This window comes from Vanellus vanellus (assembly GCF_965231255.1).
Source record: "Vanellus vanellus genome assembly, chromosome: 8".
In the NCBI taxonomy this organism is placed as follows: domain Eukaryota; kingdom Metazoa; phylum Chordata; class Aves; order Charadriiformes; family Charadriidae; genus Vanellus; species Vanellus vanellus.
Window position 1 is genome coordinate 11,804,013 of NC_138913.1, and position 27,383 is coordinate 11,831,395.

Here is a 27,383-nt window from a genome sequence, read left to right on the forward strand (position 1 = left end):
TCCAGACAGCACGGTGCATTCATGGTGCCTTTTCTTTGGGGTGATAGTGTGGGATAGAGGGGGTCCCCGGGGGGGAGGGGTGGGGAACAAGCACTGGAAGCTCCAGTTGGCTACTGGGAGACCCTTGGTTGCACCCTGCCCTGTGCTTCCCCCATCCTGCAGTCCCCAGCCGCTCCTCCGCCGGCTCCTCCGGGCACCCAGCCAACAGCGGGGATTGATTAAAGGCAGCCTCGACCTTGGTGCCCCAGCTCCCCGCCATCCTCCCTGCCTTTCATTAGGAAAAATTAAATGGGAAGGGGTGGGGGAGGGGAGCCTGGATGCACGGGTTCCCTGTGTGAGACTGGGGGTGGGGGGGAGCAGCTGGGTGCTGGCCCTAATAGCTGTGGGGTATGGCACCCCAGACCTTCCTCGGCACCCCTGGTGCTGCTGGGTGGGGGCACCCAGGTGCTTTAACCTGTAGCCCCCCCCTCCCCACCATGGGGTCTGACCCCCTGGTCCTACTAGGAAGGAGGAAAATGATATGGGGGTGGGGAGGTGGCCTTGCCTGGACACCTGGGTTTGCTGGCCTTGCTTTGAGACCTGTCTCATGGGGCATCGCCACCTCCCCACACCCATAATGACCTGCACGGGGGAGCTGGCATTTCCCCCTCCTACCCCCCCCCCCCGCCCCCAGCATTATTGACTAGGGGAGGGCAGGAAATTGCCTGGGTGCTGGGTGATAAATCCATCGGGTACCTGGCAGGTGGGCAGCGTGCCCGCACACTGCCTGATGGATCGCTTCCTATTAGCCCCGGCATGGGGCTGGGAGGGGGGACGACTACTCTAGGCCAGGCTGGGCTCTGGTGTGGGGGGACAAACGTGGCACTGCTGCCTGCGCCTGCTCTTGCCAAGCCTGGCACTGGCAGCTCTGCTCGGCCAGAGGGCTGCAGTGGGGGAAAAAATGGGGGGGGGGGGGTGTCCTCCTCCCCACATCCCCACCTTTTGCAGTGGGTCATGCCCCAATTTGTGCCTAAATTCCCACCTGGTGGGTGGGCAGGGGGCTGGCATTGCTCCCCGCCACAGGAGGTGGGTACCCTCGGTTTGGGCACCATGCAGCCCGTGGGGTTTATTTACAAACAGGCGGGAGCTGGCACAGGGCAGCCGGGCACCAGCGGGACCCGGCGGCCTATAATGTTAATTATCACCACGTAATTAAAAGCCCATAAAAAGCCTCACACTTCATTAAATTAAAGCTTCCCCGCACTGTGCCGACGGGCTCCGGCAGAGTTAACCTTGGCCGTGCCAGGCACCAGCTCCATGGCAGCTGGGGACCCGCGTCCGGGGGTGTACAGGACCCGCAGCCGGGGGTGTACAGCCTGCTACAGCATCGTGGGGGGGGGGGTGCAGCATTGCACATGCGTGGGCATCCCCCAACGCCATTCATCACCCCCGGGCACCCACAGGGAGCACACCTGGCTGCACGCGCAGTGTGGCACACACAGAAACACTTTCCCAATCGGAGATGCCCATGTGGCATCGCCCAGATGTGTGTGCCCACACCACCGCTGCAGACATGCCGTCACACGCACATGGACACGGGCAGGGGGCTGACACTGGCACACATGTGCACACCCAGATGTGCACATGCAGCATGCACAGCCGCTGCGAAGGCAGCATCATGCACCGACACAACAGCGCTGGCATGCCGGCTGCAGCGCACAACGCCCACACGGCGCACACCTACACAAACAACTCTTCTTCCTCCTCCTGACATGCAGACACACACCCCGTGTCTTCTCCAAGCTCCTGCCCTTCGCTGCCCATGCCTGGAGAGGTGATGGGCTCTGGGGAGAGCACCCGTCTGTGCCTGGCCCCTCTGTGCCTCAGTTTCCCCAAGGGCTGGGCTGTGCTGGGGGGAAGGGATGCATGGGGGGCTCCCAAACTCTCCTGAGGGCTTGGTGCCCTGCGTCAGGGATGCTGCGCTGAAGCCTGGGGGGACATAAAGTGGGGGATCCCCCCCAGCACAGAAGGAGGGGCATGTATGCAATGGTGGGGGGAGTGTGTATGCATTAAGGAGGGATACGCATGGACTAAGAGTCCGTGTGTTTGTGTGCAGAAGGGGGGGAGCTGTGTTGGGGGGTGTATACGTGCACAAGGAGGGGTGTGTGCATACACACAAGGAGTGTCTATATGTCCACATGCATTAGGGCGTATATACAACCCTATATGTGGTATGCTGATGTGCACATGGGTTTGAAGGTGTGTGGGGGGGTGAGCCAATGGAGCACACACCTGTGGACATGGGGTGTGCAAGGCAGCACACGCGTGTGCCCAGCGCCCCCCAGGCACTGCTGCTGAGCGGGGCCACGGGCAGGGGCCAGCCAGGGGGCTGCGGGGGGCAGGCGTCGGTGGGTGCCCGTGCCCCGGCCCCACGGGGGTGGGCAGCCAACGGGGCCTCGGCTATTTCTTGGAAATTTCGCAGCATTCATTTCAGTGCAAATAAAAGCTGTCATTGCCGGAGAAATGATACTGATCGGGGTCTGAAAAGACAGCAAATTACCCGCCTGAAAATGCACCGCTGGAAAAAAATGCATATTAAACACACAAAAAGGCACTTTGCCATCAGCCGCGCTTCCCCCGCCGCTCCAGAATAACCACACTTTACATAATTCTCCCTCTCCACCTCCGAATTAATTTCGCAGACAGAGGCAGAGGCAACCCTCTGACAATAGCAGAGGGGAGACGCGGCGGCGGCTGGGGGGGGAGTGGGGCCAGGGGCTGCTGGGGAGGGACCTGGCTCCGGGCTGGGGGCACGGTGGGTAACAGGGTGCTTAGGGTTGGGGGGGACCAAGGGGTTTGGGGGGACTGAGGGGTTTGGGGGGGTTGGGTCCATGGGTGAGGGTTGTGGGGGTTGGGTGGATGTGCCCAGCTGCGGGGTGGAGTGCTTCTGTCCTTCCCCACTTGGGTGCTGGGGATGGGGTCTCTTGGGGTGGGGTTTATGGGGTGATGCCCACCCCAGCAAGCACCTCTTGGGCCAAGTGTTTCCTGTGAGGAACAATCCCTCGCCCCTTACCACAAGGGTGAGCCAGCTGTACGCCCACCCCAGAGCCTGGCACCCTCCCCGGGGGCAGGCAGGCCCTAGTGGGGTGCGCATAGTGTGGTGGGCACCCCCCTGCCCTGCGCTCCCAGCAGCAGTGCCAGGCACGTGGGTACACCCAAAGGGCACTGCAAGGCCATGCTGCCCACCTAGGTTGACACCCCCAAACTAGCACCCCTCTAAGAAACCCCACAGGAACCTGCCCCACTGGGCATGAGGGCACCATGCCCAGCACCCCAGCACTGCCGAGGGGAGCAGCGGGTGCAGTGGGGGGGGTCCAGTGGCAATGATAGGGGGGAGGTTGGGCTGGCTGGGTGCTTGGCACCGAGGGGCTGGCAGAGGGGAGGGCAGGCAGCGGAGGTTGCCACTGCGCTGCTTTGCATTTTCAATGACAGACCCATGCCGGGTGCTCGGGAGAGTGGAAAAATCTTATTTGTCACCTGCTGGCGTTGCACGGAGGCTCCCGCGCCGCGGCTAATCTCGGGGAAAATGAGGATGCCGGCGGGGTGGCCCGCAGGATGGGCAGGGTGGAGCAGGGCTGGCGAGGTGGGTCCTGCCCTGGGCCCTGCTTGGGGTCGGGACCATGGGCTGCAGGACGGGCAGGACCACGGGATCACACCACCCTGGTGATGCCTGGGTGTGTTGGCACTGTGGCACGAATCCTGCCTGCTGGGGGTGCGTGGGCTGAGCAGCGCCTGTGGGCATCCCGGAGCAAGTGCCCCACAGCCCCAGCCCTGTCTGTAGAGGCACAACGTTTTTTCCTTCCATCCCAGCTTCAGGAGCAGTTGCTTGCCTCGCAGTGCCAGCTCCGCAGGTTGGCACAGCCTGTGCATCCTCTCGGGGCACTCAGTGGAGATTTTTGGGGAGAGTCAGCACTTGGAAGTGGGTGCAGGTAGTGTCTGACCCCCCATATCTACATGCAGGTACCCATCCTGCACCTGCTGTACCCCGGCTTCTCGCAATGCCAACTCCTGTGGGACGCCGCAGCGCTCTGCGGCCGGCTCAGATTTATCCATTATTTTATATCCACACGCCTTTAATTTTTACAGCCCTGTTGGAGCAATACCCAGGGCTGTTAATAACGCCAGCCCCCTCCCCCCCGCCTCCCGTGTGCAGCCATCATGCTCCCACCAAGGTGCCAAGCGGGTCTCGAGGCCGTGTAAGTGCAGGCATGAGCAGGCCTGTGTGGTGGCACCCGGCCCTGTGACCCCCACCTCCAGCCCCCCCCCCCCCCCGGCGAGCAGCAGGGCTGGGCACCCTGTGCACACCCTCGAAGCAGCCTGGGTCTGGGTGCCCTTACACCCTGCTGGGGCTGGTGGTGCCTGGCTGGTCAAGGTGCTCAAGCCAGGAGTGGCTCTCTGGTGGGATTCATGGAGCCCCTCTGCCCTGGCGTGTACCCCAGGGAAGTTTTGCTGCAAAACCCAAGTGTGCGCGTGTGTGTGTGAGCGTGCCAGGGTATGTGTGTGCCCGTAACAGGAACTGGACGGCAGTGCCTGTTTGGTATGTGTGTGGAGGAGCACAGCACGTGTGTCTGTACTGGTGTGTGTCAGTGTGCATGGATGTACATGTGATCTACATGTGTGCCACTACCTGTGCGTGCGATGCTGCATTAGGCACCTTGCCCAGGCCGTGCCCAGCACCCTGCCACCCCAGCATGGAAAAGTGCAGCCTCAGCTGCCCCAGGCAGTGAGGGCTGTGCCTGTGACCAGCCCTCAGTGCCCACACGGCAAGCCGGTGGGTCCCACGCCAGCTAAGCCACCCATCCCCCTGCCAAGCAGGGTCCCCATGCCACGTGTAGCACAGCACCCAGGATGTGCTGCCTGGGCTTCCCACCCCAGCACCCAGGAGGACCCAGGGCCCCCTCTGAGCACCCAGGGCTGTGCAGGCACGGTGGGGGGGCGGGGGGCAAGGGTGGCAGAACACCCCTGAGCATGGCAGGCAGGAAGGCGGTGTGGGGCCGGGGTATGTGGCCACTGCAGGGGGCTGCCGTGGGCGGTGGGAATTGCTGGGCTATAAATCTCCTTGCTGTCCCCCCCCCTCCCCGTAGCAGAGCGGCTCACGATATTTATGTTGGGGATTTATCTGCAATGCAGTTTAATATTCCCGGACCTTCGCATGTGTGCATGTGTGTGTGTGTGTGAGTGCATGGCCCCCTCCCCATGCCACCCCGTGCCACCCCCATGCCACCCCTCTCGCCCGGAGCCTCCTGGGTTCTGTCTCCTGCCCACCCACAGCTCTCCCCCCCCTGCACCCGCCCTGTGGCAGAAGGGGATGGGCCCCCCCCGGGGTACCCGGGCACGGCGGGGATGCCAAGCCACCGGGATGCACCTGGCACAGGCCACCGGCCGTGCCCGGCCATGCCCCTCTGGGTGCCGAGCTACCGGGGGGTGGCAGCAGGGTCCCCAGACAGGGGGTACCAGGCGGAGTGGCATTGCCAGCCCTGTGCCAGCCCCCCGGGGTGAGGGGCCCGGGGACCCCCCCCCCCCCGCCTTGCCTCCCCGCCGGCGGGGATGAGGTAAGGCTGGCGGGTGGCACAGGGCTGCTCTATTTGCATAATAATCTCGTTAATGGAGCCTGGCCTGCGGGAGAGACGGGCTGGAGACGCCACCCCCTCCCCGCCCCGCTGCCTCCCTCCGGCCCCGCCGCTCCGCCAGCCGCGGCGCGGGGCGCGGAGCGGAGCGCGGGGCGCGCAGCCGGGCGGGCAGCGCCGGGCCCCCCCGGGCAGCCTGCTGACACCCCCCGGAGCCAGCCGGTGAGCAGCCCCCAGCACCCCTCGAGCAACCCGGGCAGCATCCCCGAGCATCCCGGGCAGCGTCACCTGAGCATCCCGGGAGCATCCCTCAAGTGTCTCGGTGAAAAAACGGTGAGCGACCCCCGAGCACCCGCGGACATCCCGGGCAGCATCCCGGGGAACATCCCCCGAGCATCCCCCGAGCACCTCGGTGAGCAACCCGGTAAGCACTTCCCGACCCTGCCGGCCAGCACCCCGCGAGCATCCCCCGAATATCCCGGGCATCATCCCGGGGAGCACTTCCCGAGCATCGCTCGAGCAACCCTCGAGCATCCCCCGAGCACCACAGGCATCATGCCGGCGAGCACCTCCCGAGCATCTCCCGAGCATCCCGGCAAGCACCTTCCGAGCATCCTGGGCAGCATCCTCCGAGCATCCCGGGCAGCATCCCCTGTGAATCCTGGGCAGCGCCCCCCGGGCACCCCCCGAGCATCCTGGGCACATGCCGAGTAGCATCCCCTGAACACCCCGGGCAGCCCCCCGACCCCCCCGCGCCCCGCCGCGTCGCGCCATGCCCGCCGCTGGCCCCGCAAACTTTCCGGCGGCGGCGGCAGCTCCCCGGCACGGGCACCGCCGGGCTGCGGCGCTGGGGCTCAACTTTGCCCAAGTTGCGGAGGGAGAGGGGGGCCGCAGGGTTTGGGGGAGCCACCGGCCACCTCCCAAGCGGCTCTTTGTCCCCAGCATGTCCTCTCCCATCTGCAAATCCGGATGCTTTTCTGCACCGACCGAGGACTGGGGTCTCCTTTTGAAGTGCCCCCCCCGCCCCCAACCCATCTATGCCCCCACGCTCCTTTCCCCATGGACAGACCCCCCTCCTCCCTGGAACAACACCCCTGCCAGGCAGTCCTGCCATCGGTCACCAATCAGTGGAGAGGGGCTGGGTGGATGGTGGTGGTGGTGGTGGTGGTGGTGAAATGCTGGGAGATGTCCATGGGGTCCAGCCCCCCCCCCCCCCCCCCCCCCCCCCAGACTGGAATTAACTTTGCGCACACATCATGCGCCGCACCACAATTTGACACAACGCAATGCAACACGGCGCATCATGACCCAACCCAACACAATGCAACACCACGGCGCAACGCAATGCAACCTCACGCAGGGCCGCACAACCCGGTCCAACCCGCAACACCCCAACCCAATGCCTTCCCCGACAAATCTCCCCAAAGCCCCATTTCCCCAAGCTTCTCACCCTGATCTGTACCCCACCCAGAGGGACTGGTAGCCCTGTGACACACACCGTCCCCCCCCAGGCTGGGAACGGGTCTCCCAGTGCCTTGTGATGGGCTCCCTGGACCACCCCAGACACCCACCTGATGTAGGTGCTCTTGCTGGTGCTCTGGGTGGGTGTGGGGGGTGTGTGGGATGAAGCTGTGCCAAGGGCTCAACCCCCCTGGAACTGTGCAGGTAGGACCCTGCCCTGTCACCAGAGGGACTGGCAGAGGGGACGGGCATGGGGGAGAGCGGGGCACACAGGCAGGGATGGCAATGCAGGCAGTGATGACGGCAAGAAGCAACCCCCCACCCCCCCACCCCCCTGCTCCTCCCCAACCCCCCCTCAACCACCTCCTCTGCCTTTTCCAGGAGCTTCCTGACTCACCCAGGCACCCTCTACCACCTCCTCGAGGTGGGCACGGCCCCAGCATGAACCGTGGGGTGCCGGAGCCTGCCCCCCACCTTCCCTGAGCCCCCTGCACCCGTGCTGCCTGCAGGGAACCCCATCCCCGGCCATGGAGAAGACCTACTCATTGACGGCCCACTACGATGAATTTCAGGAGGTGAAGTATGTGAGCAAGTACCAGAGCGGTACCCTGCCCAATGGCTTCGCCCTCCAGCTGGGCACCGGGGCGAAGAAACGCCGTGGGGGGCTGCCACGCTGGAGCCGCCGGGAGGTCTGTCTGCTCTCGGGGCTGGTGTTCGCTGCGGGGCTCTGCGTCATCTTGACGTGCATGTTGGTCCTGAAATACCTGGCGGCTGAAGGGGACAGCTACTGCCTGGAGGGGTGCCAGGAGAAGAAGGCCTTCCTGCGGGCATCCCGTTTCCTCAGCGCCAACATGGATGCCACCATCGACCCCTGCCAGGACTTCTACTCTTTCGCCTGTGGCGGCTGGCTCCGGCGACATGGTATCCCCGAGGACAAGCTGGTATACGGCACCATCGGGGCCATTGCCGAGCAGAACGAGGCCAAGCTGCGGGCGCTGCTGAGCCGCCCCGTGCGGCGCCGAGCCCCCAGCTCGGCCGAGAGGAAGGTCAAGGAGTTTTTCCGCTCATGCCTGGACCAGGCTGAGATCGACCGGCTGGGCCCGCGGCCCATGCTAGAGGTCATCGGGGAGTGCGGCGGCTGGGACGCCCCCCCGGGCCGCGGGGACCTCAATGAGCTGCTCTACAAGACGCAGGGGGTCTACAGCGCCGCTGTGCTCTTCTCCCTCACCGTCAGCCTGGATGAGAGGAACACCTCCCGCTACGTCATCCGGGTGAGGGCATCCTGCCCTTGGGGCTGCCCCCTCTCCCCCAGCCACACACCTGTGCTGGTGACACCCCCAGGTGCCACTCACTGTCCTCATTGTGGTGGCACGGGGTGCCCACCTGGGGCATGGGGTTGGCTGCAGCAGGTAGCCAGGCTGGGAATAGCCCCTGTCCTGAGGGACACCCCCACCCCACCCCCCCATCTCCCCATCATGGGACACCTGTGTCAGGCTGTCTCAGGGTGAGGGTGGCACTTCCAGGATGGGGCTGGGGACATGGGCAGGGGGACAGATAGAGTGAGGCGATGTTGCCCACCTGGGTGCTGGGGACATCCCAGGGAGGCAGCAGAGTCCTGGCAGCCAAGCCCCTCACCTTGCCATTCTGGCTGCCATCCATACATAGGGGGCAAACCCCAGGTGGTGACAGGGGGATGTCTGCTGCCCCCCCCAGAACTGGGCCAAGGTGCCAGGGCATTTACCCATGGCTTTGTCAGCCTTCCCCACCCCTGCCAGCCTGCGCCACCCACCCTGTGATGCCACCAGGGCACGGGTGGGCTTGGCCTGGGTGGGCAAGCCTAAAGCACCCTGGTGGGCGTGGGAATGCGCGGTGGGGGCACAGCAATGGCATGATGGGGACGCCATGGTGGGCATGTAGGGAACGGGGTGGGTGGGCACAGCATGGACATGGTGAGTATGGGGGGGGGGGCGGGGCATGATGGGGACCAGGTGTTGAGGATGGTGGGAGCACTGGGTGGAGAGGGGGACATGGGGGTCGGGATGAGCCGTCCCGTTCCCTGTGAGACGGTGGGGCTGGGGGGTGGGTGTGAGGGGCCAGGGAGAGCGGGGCCGCGCTGCCGGGCCACGCGTGTGTACACTAGAGGGAGTGTGTGTCACAGGGAAAGGGTGAGTGGGTGGCGGGGCTGGGCGGGAGGGTGCAGGTGTGAGTGGGGTGGGGGGGAGATGGGTGTGAGAGCCAGGGCTGGGTGTCAGGGCTTGGCTGGGGGGGGGGCAGGGTGTGATTGGGGGGGCGGAGCGGGTGTGCGATCGGTGTGAGTGTGATGGGGGGGGTGTGGGTGTGTGAGGGGTGTGTGTGTGAGGGCTGTATGTGTGGCAGTGCCTTTGTGGGAAAGCAAAAGGGGGGGGTGGGGGATGATGGGGGTGTGCGTGGAGAAAAGCTGGGGGCGCCTGTGGGTGTGCGGGGCAGTGCTGCGGTTGTGCGCATGGAGGGGGGCTGGTGGGGTGGGACATTGGAGGGCGGGGGTGAGCCAGAGAGAAAAGGGGTGTGCGTGTGTATGTGTGTGTGCGTGTATGTATGTGTGTGTGCATGGAGAGGGGGGTAAATGAGATGGTGCATACGTGGCGGGGGGGAGCATGCATAGGCCTGCGTTATGCGTGTGTGTATATATGCACACATATGTGTAGGCATGTTCAGGTGCGTGTATGTGTTAGAGGCTGTGCCTGTGGCTACAGGGCAGCAGTGTGTGTGTGTGTATGTGTGTGCACGTGTGTGTGTGTGAAGGGTGGGGATGGCCATGCAGCGTGGCTCATCCTTGCGGCTCCCCATGGGGCAGGCTGCAGCACAGGAGTGGGGCCAGCCATGGGGCAAGTGTGGGGCCACCATGGGGCAGAGCGTGGTGCCAGCATAGGGCAGGCTGTGGGGCAGTCTGTGTGCCAGGCAGGAGTCAGGCTATGGAGCAGGGCCTGCCCTCTGCCCGGGGGTCCCAGCCCATTGCATGCTGCACGCTGCAGCTCCAGCACCCTCTAGCAGGAGGGAAACTGAGGCACAGAACTGACCCACCAAGCTGCCACCCCACAGCTCCCAGGGCACCAAGGGCTCCCTGCAGTACAGGGGAAGGTGAGGGGTGCCTTGCTCAGCACAGCCCCCACTCCCTCTGCTGACCCACTGCCCCCGTCTCTCCCCCCAGATTGACCAGGATGGGCTGACTCTGCCCGAACGGACCCTCTACCTGGGTCAGGATGAGGAGAGCGAGAAGGTGAGGGGGAGGCGGCACACCGATGCCATGGGGACACCAGAAGAGGGACCAGCGCCCAGCATGGGGCAGCAGACAGAGGCCACCCCTCTGCCAGCAGTGCCAGGGGCTGGGGTGCCTGCAGGGCAGTGTGGGGTGGCACTCAGCATCCCTTCCCTTGGCACAGATCCTGGCTGCGTACCGGGTGTTCATGGAGCGGCTGCTCACCCTCCTGGGGGCTGAGCAGGTGGAGCAGAAGGCCCAAGAGATCCTGCAGCTGGAGCAGCACCTTGCCAATGTGAGGGGGATGCCCGCCCTGGGCGTTGGGGTGCCCCTGCCCAACCCTTGAGTAACCCAGTTGCAGATCTTTGGGGACTTCCATGCCTGGTCCTAAGGGACCTCAACCCAATCCCCTTGGGAACCTCCACTCCCAGACCTTGGGGACCCCATGGCAGATCCTCAGGGACCCCAGCCCCAACATCTTGAGAACCCCCAGTCCCAGCCCTTGGAACAATCAGTCCAGCCCTTGGGAACCCCCATGTCCAGTCCTTGTGAACCCACTCCAGATCCCTGAGGACTCCATGCTCAGCTCTTGGGGACCTCCATCTGGGCCCTGGGGGACCCCCGTGCCCAGCCCTCGGGTACCCCAACTCCTTGGGGACCTCCATGACCAGCCCTCAGGGCCCCACTGGCAGCAGAGGGTTCTCAAGGCAGGGAGCTGGGGGGGATGTGTGTCGGTAGACCCTCTTGCCCTGGAGCTGTGCCCTGTCCCTATGCCACCCCCAAGGCAGGCAGCGGGGTGGTGACAACCGTGCCCGCTCCCTGCAGATCACAGTGTCCGAGTATGATGATGTGCGGAGGGACGTCAGCAGCATGTACCACAAAGTGACCCTGGGCGAGCTGCAGCGCATCACCCCCACGGTGAGTACCCACGGTGCCCATGCTGCCACCCTACATGCCCCATCTGCCCTATGCCCCATACTTGTCCCTGTCCCCTTGCTCCATACCCTCGCTGCCCCCCGCCCCAGATAAGTCCACTTGAGGGTGACGAATCGACCCTGCACTTTTCTGGGTGGGAAGGGGTGGTGGGAGGCTGGAAAGCCTGGAGTGGGTTCCCTCCAGGGTGGCACGGAGGGGGGTCCCTGTGGCCCCCTGACAGTGCCCGTCCTGGCAGCTCAAGTGGAAGCGCTTGCTGGACCGCATCTTCCACGACAACTTCTCAGAGGAGGAGGAGGTGGTGCTGCTGGCCACTGACTACATGCACAAGGTGTCCGACCTCATCCGCGTGACACCCAGCAGGTGAGGGGGGGCTGGCACCCCCTGTGCCCCCGGCACCTTCCCCAGCTTGGCAGGGGGTTTGCAGTGGGGTGGGCACAGTGTGGCTGTGGCTGGTCCCCCCCACATCCTGGGGAGGCCAAGGCTGGACAGGGACACTCCTGGGAAAGCCCGGGTAGAGGGCACTGTTGTGGGCCCCACAGCAGCCCGGTTGTGCCCAGCCACCTGCAGAGGCACCTCCCACCCCCTCATGCTAGAGGTCACCAGACTCATCATACAGCAGGGACATGGTGCCAGCCCATCCCCAGGCCCCCACAGGACATGGTCATCCCCATCGCCTGCCTGGTTCCCAAGCAGGGGTTTCCCCCCCTGGTGCATGCTCCCCACCCTCCCCATGTGCCTGGTGCAGGGAGGTGTGGTGTGATCCTGCCCCCCGTCACCAGGATCCTTCACAACTACATGCTGTGGCGCATCGTGGTGGTGCTGAGTGAGCACCTCTCCACCCCCTTCCGCGATGCCATCCATGAGCTCTCCAAGGAGATGGAGGGCAATGAGAAGCAGCTCGAGCTGGGCAAGATCTGCCTGAGCCAGGCCAACAAGCACTTCGGCATGGCCCTGGGTGCCCTCTTTGTTGAGGAGCACTTCTCCTCTGCTAGCAAAGCCAAGGTAGGTGGTGCTGCCTGTGGGCGTGAAGCCACTGTGTCCCTCCTGTCCCCTTGCCAAGGTGCCTCCCACCACCTGGCACCCTCCTGAGGACTGGCTGGCAGGGTGATGGGTGGTGAGGATGCTGTGCCAGCGCGCGCGGTGATCTGCCATAGGTGCAGCAGCTGGTGGAGGACATCAAATACATCCTGGACCAGCGCCTGGATGAGCTGGACTGGATGGATGAGGAGACACGGAGAGCTGCCAGGGCCAAGGTAGTGGCCCCCAGTGTAGCCCCCTGCCCTTGCCTCCACCACAGCCTGGGGGCACAGGGGATGGGGACCTGACCCTGCCGCTCGTTTTGCCCACAGCTCCGGTACATGATGGTGATGATCGGGTACCCCGATTTCCTGCTGAAGCCAGAGGCCATCGACAAGGAGTATGAGGTAAGGGGTGCCCCAGGGCCACGTGGGGATGTGGGCACATGGAGGGGCAAGGTTGTCCCCACATCTGCCTTGGAGTCTGCAGAGACCAGGATGGGGAAATGCCACCCCAAAACAAGCACCCCCTGGTAGCTCATTGTGCCACCCACACGGCCACAGCCACACAGGCAGTGATATGCTGTCCCTGGGGTCTCAGATGATGTCCCCTTCCCCACATCACATCCCTCCCAGAGCTCAATCCCTTCCTCAGCAAGGGTTGGGGGTGCCCCTAAAACCCCGCATTGCTCAGGGACCCCACAGAGGTGATGACCTACGCACATGGGCACACAGAACGGGCACAAGGACTCATTTGTGCCACATCTAGCCCATGGCCACAACCCCACACCCTCAGTCCCCAAGGCTCACGAGGGTGGGAAGTTGCCCCAGCCCTATTCCCCACACTCTTGGGGCTGGCGTACCCCTGATGTGGCCATGCTCCCCCCCGCCCGCCAGTTTGAGGTGGATGAGAAGACCTACTTCAAGAACATCCTCAACAGCATCGCCTTCGGCATCAGGCTCTCGGTGAAGAAGATTCGGCAGGAGGTGGACAAGTCAGCGTGGGTATCCCCTTGCCTTGGGGGGGGGGGGGGAGGATGGGGGGGGGCACAGCACGGCCCCACTGATGCCCCCTGTCCCCATGCCTGGTTGCACCCCGTGGAGGGTAGACAGGCGGGGACAGGGCAAGCCAGGAATGCCCCCCCGACTCCCCGGCTGTGCAAGGGGGTGGCATTTCCGTGCCCTCACAGCCTGGCACCGCTGTCTCTCCTTGCAGGTGGCTGCTGCCTCCCCAGGCGCTGAACGCCTACTACCTGCCCAACAAGAACCAGATGGGTGAGGCACTGCCCGGCCCCCCTCCGGGCTCCCCCCTCCCTGGGGCAGGAGGTGTTGGGAGAGCCTGAGGTGGGGGGCACGGTGCCGGGTCCCCTGGTGCCAGGTGATGCTACAGGTGGGCACCGTACAGGGTAGCCCCACCAACTGGAATGCTCTCCTGTGTCCCCAGTGTTCCCCGCTGGCATCCTGCAGCCCACCCTCTACGATCCTGAGTTCCCGCAGTGAGTGTGGCACCGGGGCATGGGCGGAGGGTGCCAGGGCAGAGGATGGGGACAGTGGCATGGGTGAAGGGTGCCAGGGCAGGGAATGGGGCTGGGGACAGGGGCATGGGTGGGGGGTGCTGGGTCCCGGGCTCACCACCATCCCTGCCAGCACTGTGCCCTCCACTCTCTCCGCTCTGCTCGCCCCTCCCCGCAACAGGTCTCTGAACTACGGTGGGATTGGCACCATCATCGGGCATGAGTTGACCCATGGCTACGATGACTGGGGTGAGTCACCCCCCACCCTGTGCTGGGGTGGGAGGTTGGGTGGGTGAGGGGCAGCGGGGGGGGGGGGGGGGGGGGGGGGGGGGCGCAGGATGCCTAGGTCCCTCGGGACTACCGGTGGTGGCGGTTGCCTCGGCAGGGGGACAGTACGACCGGCATGGGAACCTGGTGCACTGGTGGACAGAGCGGTCGTACAGCAAGTTCCTGAAGAAGGCACAGTGTATTGTCAATCTCTATGACAACTTCACTGTCTACAACCAACGGGTGAGACTCCCCTCTTCACCCACCGGGCAATGCCTGGGCACACACTGGCCTGTGGGGGGGTCCCCGCTGCTCCGTGCCCAAAGGAGAGCATGGCTCTGCCCTGCTCAGTCCTGAGACCTGGCAACTCATCACCCCTCAGGGCACTGGGTGGGGGAAACTGAGGCACAGCCTTGGTGCCTGGGTTGGGATGGGGGAATGCCTCGCTGGGAGCAGGAGGGGGGCATCTCCGCTCACTCTATGTCTCTCTCGGCAGGTGAATGGCAAACACACGCTGGGGGAGAACATCGCTGACATGGGGGGGCTCAAACTCGCCTACTACGTAAGTGTCCCCCCCACCCTGGGGTGTCACAGCCCCGGCATGGCCATGGGGCAGCTGCTGATGCCATCTCCACTGGCAGGGGCAGGAGACCCCCAGCCCCACTTTGCTCCCTGCAGCAGGGAGCGGGCCTGATCCAGCTTGCTGGTTGCTGGGGGGGCTCAGGGGAGGGGGGGGGGGCACTCAGGGCTCGGGACAGGTTTGGAGGGCACCCAGGCTGTGCTGAGGGCACCCCTTCTTCTCCAGGCCTACCAGAAGTGGGTGCGTGAGCATGGCCCCGAGCACCCCTTGCACCACCTGAAATACACCCACGACCAGCTCTTCTTCATCGCCTTCGCCCAGGTGAGCCTCTGCCCTCCCCACACGTGGCATGTACTGGGGCAGGGGTGTCACCCAGTGTGGGGCCAGTGCCCCTGGGATACGGGGCAAGAGCCATTGCTAGAGCCGGTGCCCACTGCCAGGAGCCAGGCTTGGCTCCATCAGCAGGTCCTGGGCTCAGGGCATGGGGCTCACCCTTGCAAGGAGCACCCCGCACAACCCCGTGGCTCCTGGGGACCCTACAATAACAAACATGTGCCCCCCTCCACCCCATCACCTCCACAATAACAAATGCATGTGACCCTGAACTCCTAGGAGATCCTACAGCCCACTTCCCTAAGAGACCCTACAATAACAAAAATGCCCCTATGCTCTCCCAAGCCATGCGTACCCCATACACAGTCTCCCAGGAGACCCTGCAATAACAACCACAACCAGGGCATCACTGCCCTAGTCCCCCAGCAGTAAGAGGGTCTGTTGTGCCTTGGTGGCTGCCAGGACCCCACGGGGACCCAGAGTGCCCCGTTCGGCTCACCCATGGGAACCTTTTGACAACCCACAGAACTGGTGCATCAAGCGGCGATCCCAGTCCATCTACCTGCAGGTGCTGACGGACAAGCACGCCCCGGAGCACTACAGGTATCCGTGAGCCCCGAAATGGGGGGGCACGGCAGGTGCCAGCCTTACCCACATCTGGCAGTGCCACTCAAAGTGCGGGGGGCACCAGCATGGCACCAGAAGGCTCTAAGTGGGCATCCCTGGGGCAGGGATGGGGTGCTGCTGCGTGTGCAGGTGCCCCGAGTGGGGTGCATGGCAGTGGGGGGGGGGCAGGGGGTGCCCGGCTCTGAGTTGCTTCCCCTCTCCCGGCAGGGTCCTGGGCAGCGTCTCACAGTTTGAGGAGTTCGGACGGGTTTTCCACTGCCCCAAGAATTCCCCCATGAATCCGGCGCACAAGTGCTCGGTGTGGTGAGCCCGATCCCACCCCGGCAGGCTGGCACCCCCCCATCCCCGTCCCTGCCCGTGTGCCACCCTGTGCCCATTCCCCACCTCCTCCTGACACCCCCTCCTACTCTCCAGGCAAAGGGGGCACCCCCGGCTGATGCAGGGGGTCGTCACCCCAAAACCAGGCACCTGCCGGAGGGGTGGAGGCAACAAGGAGACACTTGGGGTGGGAATGAGCTCCTGCCCGGAGGCAGCTGCAGCCTGCTCATCCCCTTCCTCCTCTCTGCCCTGCGAATGCCGGGGGGGGGCTCTGAGTCCCCATGGAGGAACGAGGTGATGTAGGGCACCCCCCAGGCAACTGTGTACCTCCTCTTCTGTCCACCCATCCCCAAACCCTTCACCCTGCCCTACCACATCCAGCCCAGCACCGGTTGGGACAGGGGAAGAGAACCAGAGATGCTCTGGGGCTGCCCCACACCAAAAGCCCCCCTATCTGGTGGCCTCCTTGGCACACCCCCATGTCAGCCCCATCCCGTCCCCATGCCAGCCCTGCCACTGGATGGGCGCAGCCGGCAGGGCTCAGGGTGGGCGATGCCAGCCTGCCCCGGGAGCACAGGGCCATGGATGCCTGCTGTATTTTTCGCCGCTCTTTCTGGTCAATAAAGCGCTGAATATGCCGGGTGGGTGCAAGGGGCCGCGGCAGGGGGACGGGCAGCAGCAGGCAGCACCCCTAACTCTGCCTGTACAGCACGGGAACCATCACACTCCAGGTTTATTAACCACCGACCACCCCAGGCAGGTGGCTTAGGCCCACCCTGGTGCTCAGGATTTGGTGCCCCACTGCTGCTGCATCTGGACTAGGGATGCTCCAAAGTGCTGGTGGCCATGGGGAGGGGGGGATGCAGGTCCAGCAGCGCTCGTGGGGTCAGTGGAAGAGAGGCAGGAGGAGGGTGGGCAGGAGCAGGGCCAGAGGGGTGGCTCGGGTGCCAGGGGCAGAGTCCCGCTGGTGGCAGGTGGTGTAGGGCTCGAGGCAGGCGGCATAGGCCATGACGTGCGCCACGTAGGTCTCCTCCTGCACCCCGTGGAAGAGGTAGGCCATGGGGCCCTTGGCCAGGATGGCCACATCCTCACCACCGTGCGTCTCTGAGTCGAGGGGCACAGCCGCCTGCTGTTTGTAGTCGTACTTCCCTGGGGAGGGGGAAGAGGTGGGTGAGGGGGGCAGCGGTGGTCCCCAGCCTCGCCTCATCACCTGGTCATGGTCCCTGTGCCCTCACCGGCTGTGTAATCATCCACGTTGGGCCGGTTAACGCCTGGGTAACCTGGCCCATTCCCGTAGAGGATGGAGGTGTAGGTCTTCCCGTCAGTGGCTCTGCTGGGTGCCACACCTGAGGAGGGGGCGATGGAACAGGGGGATCAGCCAAGAAGCCCCTGTATCACCCCTCTGGCCGCAGCCGGGGTGCCCTGGAGCTGGCAGTGCCCAGTATGGGGCCGTGCCCCACTCTTGGTGGCTGGGCAGAGCCCTACCGAAGATGGAGGAGCCGCGCAGGGTGTAGCCGCCGAAGGAGAAGACGTGCGAGTGGTCGGCAGTGACGACGGTGAGGGTTTCCGCCTCATCTGTCAGGGTGCCCGCCTGTCCGATAGCCCGGTCGAACTCCACTGCTTCCGTCAGCGCCTTGAAGGCTTCACCGTCGTGGTGGCCATGGTCAATTCTGCCGCCTGCAGATGGTCACCCATGGTGGGTTGGGGACCGACGGCAGCACCCCCAACTCTTAGCCCCACCCTGGGATGTGAGATCCCCCTCTTGCCTGCCCCAGGGGCACCAGCCCTGACTTATCTTCCACAAAGAGGTAGAAGCCCTTGGGGTTCCTCTTCAGGATGGTGATGGCTGCCTCCATCATCTCAGTGAGCGACGGGTCTGTGGTGGTGTTACGCAGCACGTTGTACTTCATGTCCACGGGTTCAAAGAGACCTGGGAAGGGACATGAGGGACATGTTGGGGACAGCCTCAGTGCCTGCACACGTCCTGGTGCCTGCCAGGTCCTAGCATGTAGGATGTTTGTTACCCATCAAATAATTCACATTGGGGTCGGCGGCGGCAGCCAGCATGTCCATCCTGTTCCAGACGTAGCGGGCACCCTGCGGGTAGATCCCACGGCAGGGGGTCAATGGGTGCCTGGTCCCATGCCTGGGGTGGTGGGCAGAGAACTGTCCTGCCTCGTGGTCACCTACCTTCCGTGCTTTCAGCCACATATCTATGAGGTTATTGCCATCCTCGCGTATGCCGTTCGTTGTGTTGTGGGTGGGATACTCAGGATCCGGTGTCCCCGCTGGGGTCATGTATTTCCGACCGCCCCCCAGGATCACCTGGAATGGACGAGACAGGCACAGCATTAATGTGGGTGCCCGGGAGGTGGGTTGCCCTTGCTTCCCCCCATGCATGGGTGCTCACATTGATGTCGACGTTGTGTACCAGCTGCCAGGCGATGTCCTTGCAGCCCTGGCGGCGGGCATCTGCGGGCATGCTGGCGTCCGCGTACCAGTCGCGGTTCACCACATGGGCGTAGGTCCCCGAGGGCGATGCGTGCTGCACCCGCGTTGTCGTCACGATGCCCACTGCCTTCCCTGCCACCCCCCCCCCCCCCGTCAGGGTCCATGAAAGGCGACTGGTGGGGCACAGGGTCCCCCACCATCGAGCCCCAGGGTGCTCGGGGGGGGGGCAGCAGCCCCCAGCTTAATGCCCCTCGTCCCAGAAGGGTCCCCCACAGCCCAGTTGCCCTGTGCCCCTCATTACCAGCTTTGCGGGCTCGCTGCAGCACTGAGATCACCTCGTTGCCCGCCGTGGTGTTGCACTGTGAGTAGCGGGCGGCCGCGCTCAGCCCCACCGTCTTGTAGTTGCCCTTCACACCACAGAGGTAGGCAGTGGCCGTCCCCGCACTGTCGGGGACCTGCCGGTCCACGTTGTACGTCTGCCGAGGACATGCGCCAAGCTCAGGGCAGAGGGCAGTTGGCAGAGGCACCCAGAGGGTTGCCAACCCCAGCACCTCTTGCCATGATCACTCGCATGCCTGAGGGCAAGTGTGGGACAGGCAGGGACCAGTATGTGCATCCCCAGGGTGCTTCTGTGCCAGCAGCCCCATGGGCATCACCCTGGCCCCATGCCCGGCATGGCAGGGATTTACCTTGGAGAGAGCCACATAGGGGAAAGCATCCAGGGCGAGGGGGGTCTCAGGGCCCAGCTTCCCCTGCTCCTGTGCCTTTAGGATGCGAGTGGCCGTGATGGTGGGGATCCCAAAGCCTGGGTAAGGAGGGAAGGTCCTGGTTGCCCTCAGGACTGGGTGTCCTCCCTACACCCAGCTTTATGGGGCAGCAGTGATGCCAGCCTGCCTGCCGGGTGTGCCAGCGGGACTCACCATCCCCGAGGAAGAGGATGAGGTTTTTGGCTTGGCTTATCCTGGGCTGGATCTTGAAGGACGCCTCGATGGCTGCAGCTGCCTGCTTGTTCCAGAAGGATGGGTTCTCCTCCTCCACTGGGACAGGGCAGCACCCGTCAGTTCCAGCTCACCAGGCACCCCACCCGCATCCCTGGGGTACCCGCATCCCAGGGATACCCACATCCCAGGGCATCCCCATACTGGGATTTTTGCTGACATAGACAGAGCGAGTCAGGGTGTTGTTTGGGGTGGGGAAAGGCCACATGGGCTTGTATCCACCACCCTGCTCGGGGGTCCTGGGGCAGAGAAGGAGGGGGCAGCAAAAAGGGACATGATAGGGGGAACTATCTGGCAGGTGGGATGGGGTTACATCCATGGAGGTGGGAGGTTACAGGCACTTCGCCCAGCACCCCCAGCCCAGAAGCAAGCAGAAACCTGACCCCAGAGGGTAAAACTGGCTCAAAGTCCCCAAAAAATGGGGTAAACCCCATTAACCCTTGCAGAGCCAGGCAGCCCCTCCTCCCCTCCCCAAACCCTCCCCGTGGCCAGCCAGGCTGGTGCCCCATTCCCTGGGGCACCCACTGCAGCCAGCCGGGCACCCGTCCCCATCCCTCTCCCCACCTGGGATGACAGCAGCGCTGAGCCCAGCCCAAAGTCCCAGGCAGAGGGTGAGAGGTGCCAGGAGTTGCATGGTGAGATCCAGTAGCCCAATGCCGCTGGCAGTGTCTGCTATTCTTAGTAGACCTGGGGGGGGACTTTGGACCAGGATCAGCCCTTATGGGTTGCGTGGAGGGGTTTGGCATGTCTTCGATAGCCTAGTGTCCTGCCAGGCAGGCGGCACAAAGGCCATGGGGCTGGGCTGCCGGCACCTCCTTGACGCACTGCCTTATCGCTGCTGGGGAAGACTTAGGGTGCGGATGCAGGGGGTGAGGTGATGGGCAGTACCTGGCAGGTGTCGTTGCCCACCCCAGCTGTGGTGCCAGTGGGGGGACATTCCGGCTCATGGTGCCACCAGCAGTGCTGAGCATCAGACCCGAGGCCACAAGGGTATTGGGAGCACTTGGGGTCACTCGTGCACCGAGCAGTCCTGCTCTTTGCCCAGCACTTTCTTGAGCAATAAATCCACCAATCTGGACTAAAACGCCACTCTTTGCTCAGCCCTTGCTGGGAAGGTACCAACCCTTGTGTAGTGTGCCCCAGCCTGGCAAAGCTGGGGTGGATAGGGTCGCCCCTCATCCTCATTTCATCACCTCCCTCACCCCAATGCCTCCAGTGCTGGTCCTGAGGGGGATGACTAGGAGCCATGACCACCTGGGGAAACGGAGGCAGGGGGCAGCACCTTAGGAGGCAAACACTGCTGCAAACCCTCGCATGGCAGATGGAGACGAACAACTTGTGTTTTATTGTATCCCTTGATCCTGCCCACAGTGGGGACCCAGCTGCCAAGACCCTTGATGGGGCAGACGGGGACAGCTCATGGGGGGACCGGGCAGCCCGGGTTCAAGTGGGGCTTGGTCGGGGGCTGTCACCTCCCCGCCACATAGGCAGCCACGCAGAGGGCCAGGAGGGTGAGCAGGGGCTGTGAGGAGCACTGGGTGCCATGAGATGCCCTGCGGGCTGCCCTGCACCCGGGCTCGGCAGCGTAGGGCTCGAGGCAGGCGGCATAGGCCATGGCATGGGCAATATAGTGCTGCTCCTGCACCCCATGGAAGAGGTGGGCCATGGGGCCCTGGGCCAGCACCACCACGTCCTCCCCGCTGTGGGTCTCCGTCTCCAGGGGCACGGCTGCCTGCTGCCTGTAGTCCTTGTCCTCTGCAGGGAGACAGGAGAAATGGGGCTGGGGGCAGCAGGGTCCCCTACCCATGGCAGGGATGGGGGCGCAGCTCCCATCACCCCAATGTCAGGGCAATTCCTGCCCAAGTGACTGCTGAGCCACATGGTGGCACTGGGACCCCATGCAGCCCCAGTGGCCATGCCTGTAGGATGCTGCCCCCAGCCACCCTGCACCCCCATCCCACCCTGAGCAGACTCCTACCTGCTGCAGGGAGGCTGGCGGCTGGGCGGCTTCCATCACGGATGCTGTAGCCAGGACCATTGCCGTAGAGGATGCTGGTGTAGGCTCGCTTGTCCTTGGCTTTCTTGGGGGCCAGCCCTGGCACAGGGAAAGACATTGCCACCCCCTGTCCCAGCCAGGTACCTCTCCCCAGCTCCCTGTCTTGGCCAGCTCAGCCTCTGGTGGGAGCAAAAGGGGGAGACGGGAACAGGGATGCTCAATGGCCCTCCTCAAGACCCACCGAAGATAGAATTGCCACGCAGTGTGTTGCCCCCAAAGGTGAAGACGTGGGAGTGATCGGCTGTCACCACGGTCAAGGTGTCAGAGGGGGAGGTGAGTTCACCTGCCCGTGCCACTGCCCGGTCCAGCATCACAGCCTCCATCAGCGCCTGCTTGGCCCGGCCGCTGTGGTGGCCATGATCAATCCTGCCACCTGCATGGGGAGCACAGCTATCACCCTCTTCCTCATCCGCCAGGATGCCCACCCGCTCCCAGGACCTGCATCCCCACCCAGCCCCAGCCACGCTGCCCGCCTGGGGCTACTCATCTTCCACGAAGAGGAAGAAGCCGTTGGGGTTCCTGCGCAGGATGCGAATGGCCTTTTCTGTCATCTCTACGATAGAAGGGTCCGTGGAGGTGTTGCGGTTCAGCTCATACTTCATGTCCTTGGGCTCAAAGAGGCCTGAGGGAGTGGGGCAGGGGGAGTTCACACCAGGGCCGCTTTGTGCCCCTGCCAGTACCCCAGAGCAGGGAGGAGGAGGAGGTATTGCCAGTGGTGCCGGCAGTGATGCTCTTACCCATCAGGTGGCTCACGGAGTCATCCTTGACCGCATCCAGGCCCTTCTTGTCCCAGACGTAGCGGGCACCCTGCCAGCAAAAACACAGCCAGTGCCAACGGCGTGTGCTCCATGCCTGGTGTCACATTCCCTCTGCCCCGGTGCAGTACCTGCTTGGCACTCAGCCATTGGGCAATTAAGTCCACGCCGTCCTTCCTGGTGCCATTCTGAGCTGGGTCCTCCGGGTACTCAGGGTCCGGGGTCCGGTTGGGTGTCATGTATATCCGCCCGCCACCCAGGATCACCTGCAGGGGAGCTCAGCAGACCCTCCCAAGGTCGCTGGTGCCCCCTCCCTCCCATGCCCGCTCCCTGGCTCACGTTGATGTCTGTGTTGTGCACCAGCTGGTAGGCGATGTCCTTGCAGCCATCCCGCAACGCCTCCTTGGGCATGTTGGCATCAGCGTACCAGCTCCGGCTGGCAGAGTGGGCATAGGCTGCCCCGGGGGACGCGTGCTGCACCCGCGTGGTCGTCACGATGCCCACCGACTTTCCTGCAGCACGGGCAAGGGTTTCCGGGGAGCCCATCCAGCCTTGCACGGCATGGGATGGCCATGCCATGCCAGGCTCTCTGACAGCATTGCCTGCTGCCCCATACCCGCCAGCCTGGCCCGGTGCAGGATGGAGTCCACCTCATTGCCAAAGGCGGTGCGGCATTTGCCATAGACAGCTGCTCCGCTCAGCCCCAGTGTCTTGGCATTGGCCTTCACCCCGCAGAGGTAGGCTGTGCCCGTGCCAGCGCTGTCGGGCACCTGCCGGTCGATGGTGTAGGTCTGGAAGCAAGTGGGGGTCAGGGGGGTTTCAGGCAGAGGCAGCAGGGGTGCCCCCCCACCCCTGGCGCTGCCCCACTCACCTTGGCCAGGGCCACATGGGGAAAGGTCTCCATGGCCAAGACGCTCTCCTCACCCGAGCCGCCGGCCAGCTGCCCCTTGTAGATCCGAGCCGCTGACATGGTGGGCAGCCCCATGCCTGTAGGCACAGCAGACCCGCAGGGTGGCAAGTGGCCAGGACCAGAGACAGTCCTGCCCTCCCCAGGCATTGCTGGGGGCCGGCTGGGGAGGGAGGGACCTGCACCAGCCCCATCTTCTCAGCAGCCATGTCCCCTGGCTGCTGTGGAGCTGCAGGACCTGGGTGGGACCCAGGGGACTCACCATCACCCATGAAGAGGATGATGTTTTTGGCCCGCCGTGTCACCGGCTGCAATGCCAGGGCCAACTCCAGCCTCCTCCTGGCCCCTTCATTCCAGTAGCCCGGGGTCTTCTCTGTGTCTGGAGTTGAGAGCAGTACCGGGCGTGTGTGGGGGCATTGGGCGCCCTGAGCATCCCCAGGGGCGAACCCCTGGGGACGGGGATGGCCATCTCCACCCAAGGCACCTTTATCTGCTCTGAGTCCCCTCCATGGGGGCCTTGGAGGGGCCAGGAGCCCTTTGGGGATCAGCCCGGTCTTTGGCAACCCCAGGATTGCCCAGCACCCATCTGCAGAGGGGGAAACTGAGGCACAGTTTGGCAGGGAAGTTCCTTGCACCTCTTGGCAGAGGGGATGAGGTGCCCGAGCATCAGCCCCCCACGGTGAGTGTGCCATGTATGGGCAATTGCGGCTGGCTGTGGCTATTGAGCTGCTTGATCCAAAGCCACTGCCAGGGGGTGAGGGGGCAGCAGGGTTGGGGAGGACGGGGACGGGACTTGCTTTGGTGGGGGCTGAGACAAACCCATTCAAAGGTTGGGGTCTCAAACCACCCTGAGGTGGCCAGGAGATTTTGCCTTTGCTGGTATCCCATGGGGAAGTGACAAGGTCCCCCGAGACCCTCAGGGAAGTGGCACCAGCCCCAACACCCCCCATCAAGGGCTCCTACCCACCCTTTCCCACACGTCCCCTTGTCACCTGAGGCTGCAGCAGTGAGCTGGGCGAGGAGGCAGAGAAGAAGGCAGGTTCCAAGGGAGAGCAGCCACCCCATGCTGCCCACTCCCTTCCCGAATGCTGCTTGCATCCAGGGTGAGGGGACAGCCCTTTATGGCCCTTCCCTGTCCCGCCGGAGGGCTTAGCCCTCGCCGCAGGTGAGATGGGCTGATAACATTCAGGGACTATCTCCCAGCCCTGCCCAAGGCCCTCCCAGTGCTCCCAGCCCCCCCCTGGGGCCATTCCTGCCCCCCACCAGCGAGGGAGGACCTCCAGCTTGTCCCTGGGGACCAGGGCACCTCGTGGCCCCCAGCTCCCATGGGGGTGGCTGCCTGCTGGATCCCGGGGAGCGGCAGGGAGGGCGCAGGGCAAAGTGCTGTTTTCGTAGACAGGCTGAGCTGGGCTGGGCTGGATTTGCCTTGTTTCCCCTGAGACAAACCCAAGAAGGTGGACACTGGGCTGAGGGGTAGAGGGAGGACATCTTGCCTTTGGTGTCAGTGTCCTCAGGTCCCCTCTCCGAAGGGACACAGTCACACGCTGCCTGTCAGGCCCTGGGGCAGCCAGTGCCAGCGAGGTACCCGCTGCGGGCAGGGAACGGCCCCATGTCACCAGCACCCGTTGAGGAGCAGGAGACCCAGGGAGGAACAGGCTGCTCCCACCCTCTCCCATGTCCAAAGATGAAGTCCACACGTGGTTGTACCAGGCCATCTGGAAGGACGCCGCCAGCAGTGCAACCTCTGGGGACCGGGGGTGACCCTGATGGCATTCACAGCTTGCCAGCTCCTGGGGAGAGCGTTGTACCCAGCCCTGACCCATTCCAGGGCCTGATCCCCCCTCCTGAGCCGGGCAGCCTGGGTTTGGCCAGCTCCTGGCTCCTGCAAAGGGCAGATGTGTCCATGCCAGGGCCACATCTGTCACCACTGATGAAGCAGAGTGAAGCAGGGCCCTCTCCCTGCCTGGCACAATCCACTGATCCACTCCTCAGCAGGCATCAATCCCTCCACCAGCCACCGCTCCATGGCTGCCCGTCCCTGCAGGGGTGATGAAGTGGAGGCTGCCAGAGCAGCCCGTGCCCCCAGAGACATCGTGCACGGCACAGGTTGGGGACATGGGGACGGGGAGCAGGCAGATGTGCCTGGAAACTGCAGAGGGACTGGTCAGTCTGTGAGGGGCTGGACACTCCTGAGCGGCAGGGAAAAGCAAGGACGTGGTGCTGCAGGGTCCCTGAGTGGGATGAGGCTGGAGACCAGGGTGTGAGGGGCTGGAGCAGCACCTGATGTCTCCCAGTGAAGGCTCAGACTGAGGGATTCGCTGTCGGAGCGGGAGCCGGGAGCACATGTCTACCTGATTCCTCATGCCATCCAGCCAAGCACAGCCTGGGGCCGGAGGAGGCAGCGAGGCTGCCTGGATTTCACAGTGCCGGGAAGCGGCAGGCAGGGGAAGGCACAGGGCTGCCCGGGAGATGAGTTATTGCTGGGATTCCTGGCTGTGGGAACGCAGAGGAGACAAAATAAAACCTGCGCGAGCCCCCCACGCAGCTGCTGACCCAGCTTTTATTACATGACACACAACCCTGCAAGAAACCCTCCTGCATGGCCCCATGGCTGCATCCCACTGCATCCCATCACATCCCACCTGGGATGTTGGAGCCAGCCCCTCTCCAGTTCTGGGGATACACATCCCCACTCAGCCCTCACCACCGGCACCAGAGGTGGCTGGGGATGGACACCACTGCCTTAAAAAAAAAAAAAAAGCATCAGGCTAAAAATATCTGAGAGCAGAAATGCTCTGCCTGGGGCAGGCTCAAACCCTGAGCCCCACTCCCGGCTGGAGTTAAAATCCAAACCAGAAACAAAATGGCATCATTTTTAAAACTCAAAACCCCAAACTCCTCGTGGGTCCCCTCCATCCCCGGTGGCTGCCTGTGCGGCGCCTGGGAGGTGAGCAAGTGTCGGCAGCGGGGAGTATGCACAGCCCAGGGTGCTCACTTTCACTTCTCCGAGCTCGGTCTCTTGAGCAGGGCGCTGTACTTGAGCGGGACCCCATCCGACGTCAGCACGACCTCCACCAGCGTGAAAATGGTGATAACCTTCAGTGAGGGATAGAAAGACAGAGAAGAGGGTTTTTCAGGTGGCTTGGCATGAGGGTTTGCTTAGAGCCGTGCTGGCTTTTGCTGCCTCTGCTGCGGCACCCATCGGGAGTCGGGAACAGGGCAGGACAACATCAGATAGCTCTGCCGGAGCCCGGGATGCTCCTGGGGCTGAGGCTGGATGTGGCATCTTCAGAGGCACCACCACTGGGCTGCAAAGGCAGCCAGGGAACCCAAACTGACCTAAATGAGCCTCCCAAAACATCCTCATTTATTCCAGCCTGATCAGGCCCCAGTCTTCTTCTCCACACAGTCTGGGAAGGAGCGTGGGTGACACTGCCCTCAGCTTTGCATCCCAGACTCCCCTAAAGCCCGCCCGTGTCTCCCTTCTCCAGCCAGAGAATGCACATCATCCCTTAATGAAGCAACTTGGCCAAGTGCCAGCAGTGAGCCGCAGCAAGAAGGGTTTTCCACATGACCCTGAACATTTTCTCAGCATCCTGCAAGGAGGGAATGACCCCCCCGTGCCCCTGCAGTGAGAGGAGACCCAGGAAGGGAGCATGATGGATGAGAGAGACGCAAGGGAATAAAGACCCAAGAAAATCAATCCCTCCTGTTCAGGAACGCACCGCTGCCTGCTGCCACCTCCCCACTCCTCTGACTCCAACTCTTCGGGCAATTGTACAGATTAGAAGCATAAAGCACTGATCAGGTCTATCCAGTTAACGGGCTGGCTGGGACACTGGGAAGGGGTTGCCCTGTGGCCACAGCCAGGCATTTGGGGACTTCACTTGCCAGAGCCTGTCCCCAAGCCCTGCGCTGTGGCAGGGCTCCACGGGGCCATCTGCTCGGGGCTGGCCCACAGGAAGAGTGGGCACAAAGCCACCGCTGTAACCTTGTCACACCCAGCTCATCCAGCGCCAGCCACTGCAGATCAATCATTCGGAGCAGGAAAATCTCATTGAGATTTAAATATATCAAAGCGGCCAGCGAGGAGCAACCGCAGGGAAATCCTTTCGCAGGTGGCTGCCCAGATAGCTGCTGGCTATCTCGCACCGGCCCCCTGCCCGCCCCAGCTGGCAGGAGTGCAGGGGTCGGTGGCCATGGGGCAGCCCCAACATCCGGGGGAGTCAAACGGGGGTTATCAGGGCTCTGCCTTGCAATCCTCTCCCATCACTTTGCTGAACCGCTGGGGAAGAGCACGCTTTTACATGAAATCCCTCGAGC

General features: G+C 63.8%; 4 protein-coding genes across 6 annotated transcripts in view; 1 reads left to right on the plus strand and 3 right to left on the minus strand.

The window, feature by feature from the left end:
- Window positions 1-7,594: 7,594 nt before the first annotated feature.
- Window positions 7,595-15,882, plus strand: ECEL1 (endothelin converting enzyme like 1; the record flags this gene model as incomplete). Of its 2 annotated transcripts, none has more annotated exons than XM_082487437.1 (17): window positions 7,595-8,338; window positions 10,255-10,323; window positions 10,487-10,597; window positions 11,128-11,220; window positions 11,474-11,598; window positions 12,018-12,240; window positions 12,393-12,491; window positions 12,588-12,662; window positions 13,152-13,255; window positions 13,471-13,529; window positions 13,699-13,750; window positions 13,950-14,017; window positions 14,154-14,278; window positions 14,532-14,597; window positions 14,841-14,936; window positions 15,475-15,551; window positions 15,783-15,882. In XM_082487437.1, the coding sequence occupies 17 exons, from the start codon at window positions 7,595-7,597 to the stop codon at window positions 15,880-15,882; spliced, it is 2,286 nt and encodes a 761-aa protein (XP_082343563.1). The 2 variants fall into 2 exon arrangements, with proteins under 2 accessions (XP_082343563.1, XP_082343564.1); XM_082487438.1 differs by having other exon boundaries at window positions 13,152-13,249.
- Window positions 15,883-16,701: 819 nt separating this feature from the next.
- Window positions 16,702-19,976, minus strand: LOC309675071 (intestinal-type alkaline phosphatase-like; the record flags this gene model as incomplete). Its single annotated transcript, XM_082487278.1, has 11 exons — window positions 16,702-17,042; window positions 17,129-17,239; window positions 17,379-17,570; window positions 17,689-17,823; window positions 17,918-17,990; window positions 18,084-18,218; window positions 18,304-18,476; window positions 18,646-18,820; window positions 19,034-19,149; window positions 19,265-19,381; window positions 19,907-19,976. 11 exons carry the CDS (start codon window positions 19,974-19,976, stop codon window positions 16,780-16,782), a joined length of 1,560 nt encoding a protein of 519 aa, XP_082343404.1. The 3' UTR covers window positions 16,702-16,779.
- An 834-nt stretch (window positions 19,977-20,810) lies between these two features.
- LOC309675018 (intestinal-type alkaline phosphatase-like) lies at window positions 20,811-24,775 on the minus strand (the record flags this gene model as incomplete). Its single annotated transcript, XM_082487219.1, has 11 exons — window positions 20,811-21,097; window positions 21,321-21,437; window positions 21,580-21,771; window positions 21,886-22,020; window positions 22,136-22,205; window positions 22,285-22,419; window positions 22,493-22,665; window positions 22,770-22,944; window positions 23,025-23,140; window positions 23,323-23,439; window positions 24,727-24,775. The coding sequence occupies 11 exons, from the start codon at window positions 24,773-24,775 to the stop codon at window positions 20,811-20,813; spliced, it is 1,566 nt and encodes a 521-aa protein (XP_082343345.1).
- Window positions 24,776-25,604: 829 nt separating this feature from the next.
- DIS3L2 (DIS3 like 3'-5' exoribonuclease 2) overlaps window positions 25,605-27,383 on the minus strand; it is a 197,756-nt gene continuing 195,977 nt past the window's right edge. For both annotated transcript variants that reach the window (XM_082487396.1, XM_082487397.1), the window contains one exon: window positions 25,605-26,156. In XM_082487396.1, coding sequence (XP_082343522.1) covers window positions 26,058-26,156 — 99 coding nt within the window. In that variant the 3' untranslated portion in view covers window positions 25,605-26,057. The remainder of the gene's footprint in view (window positions 26,157-27,383) is intronic.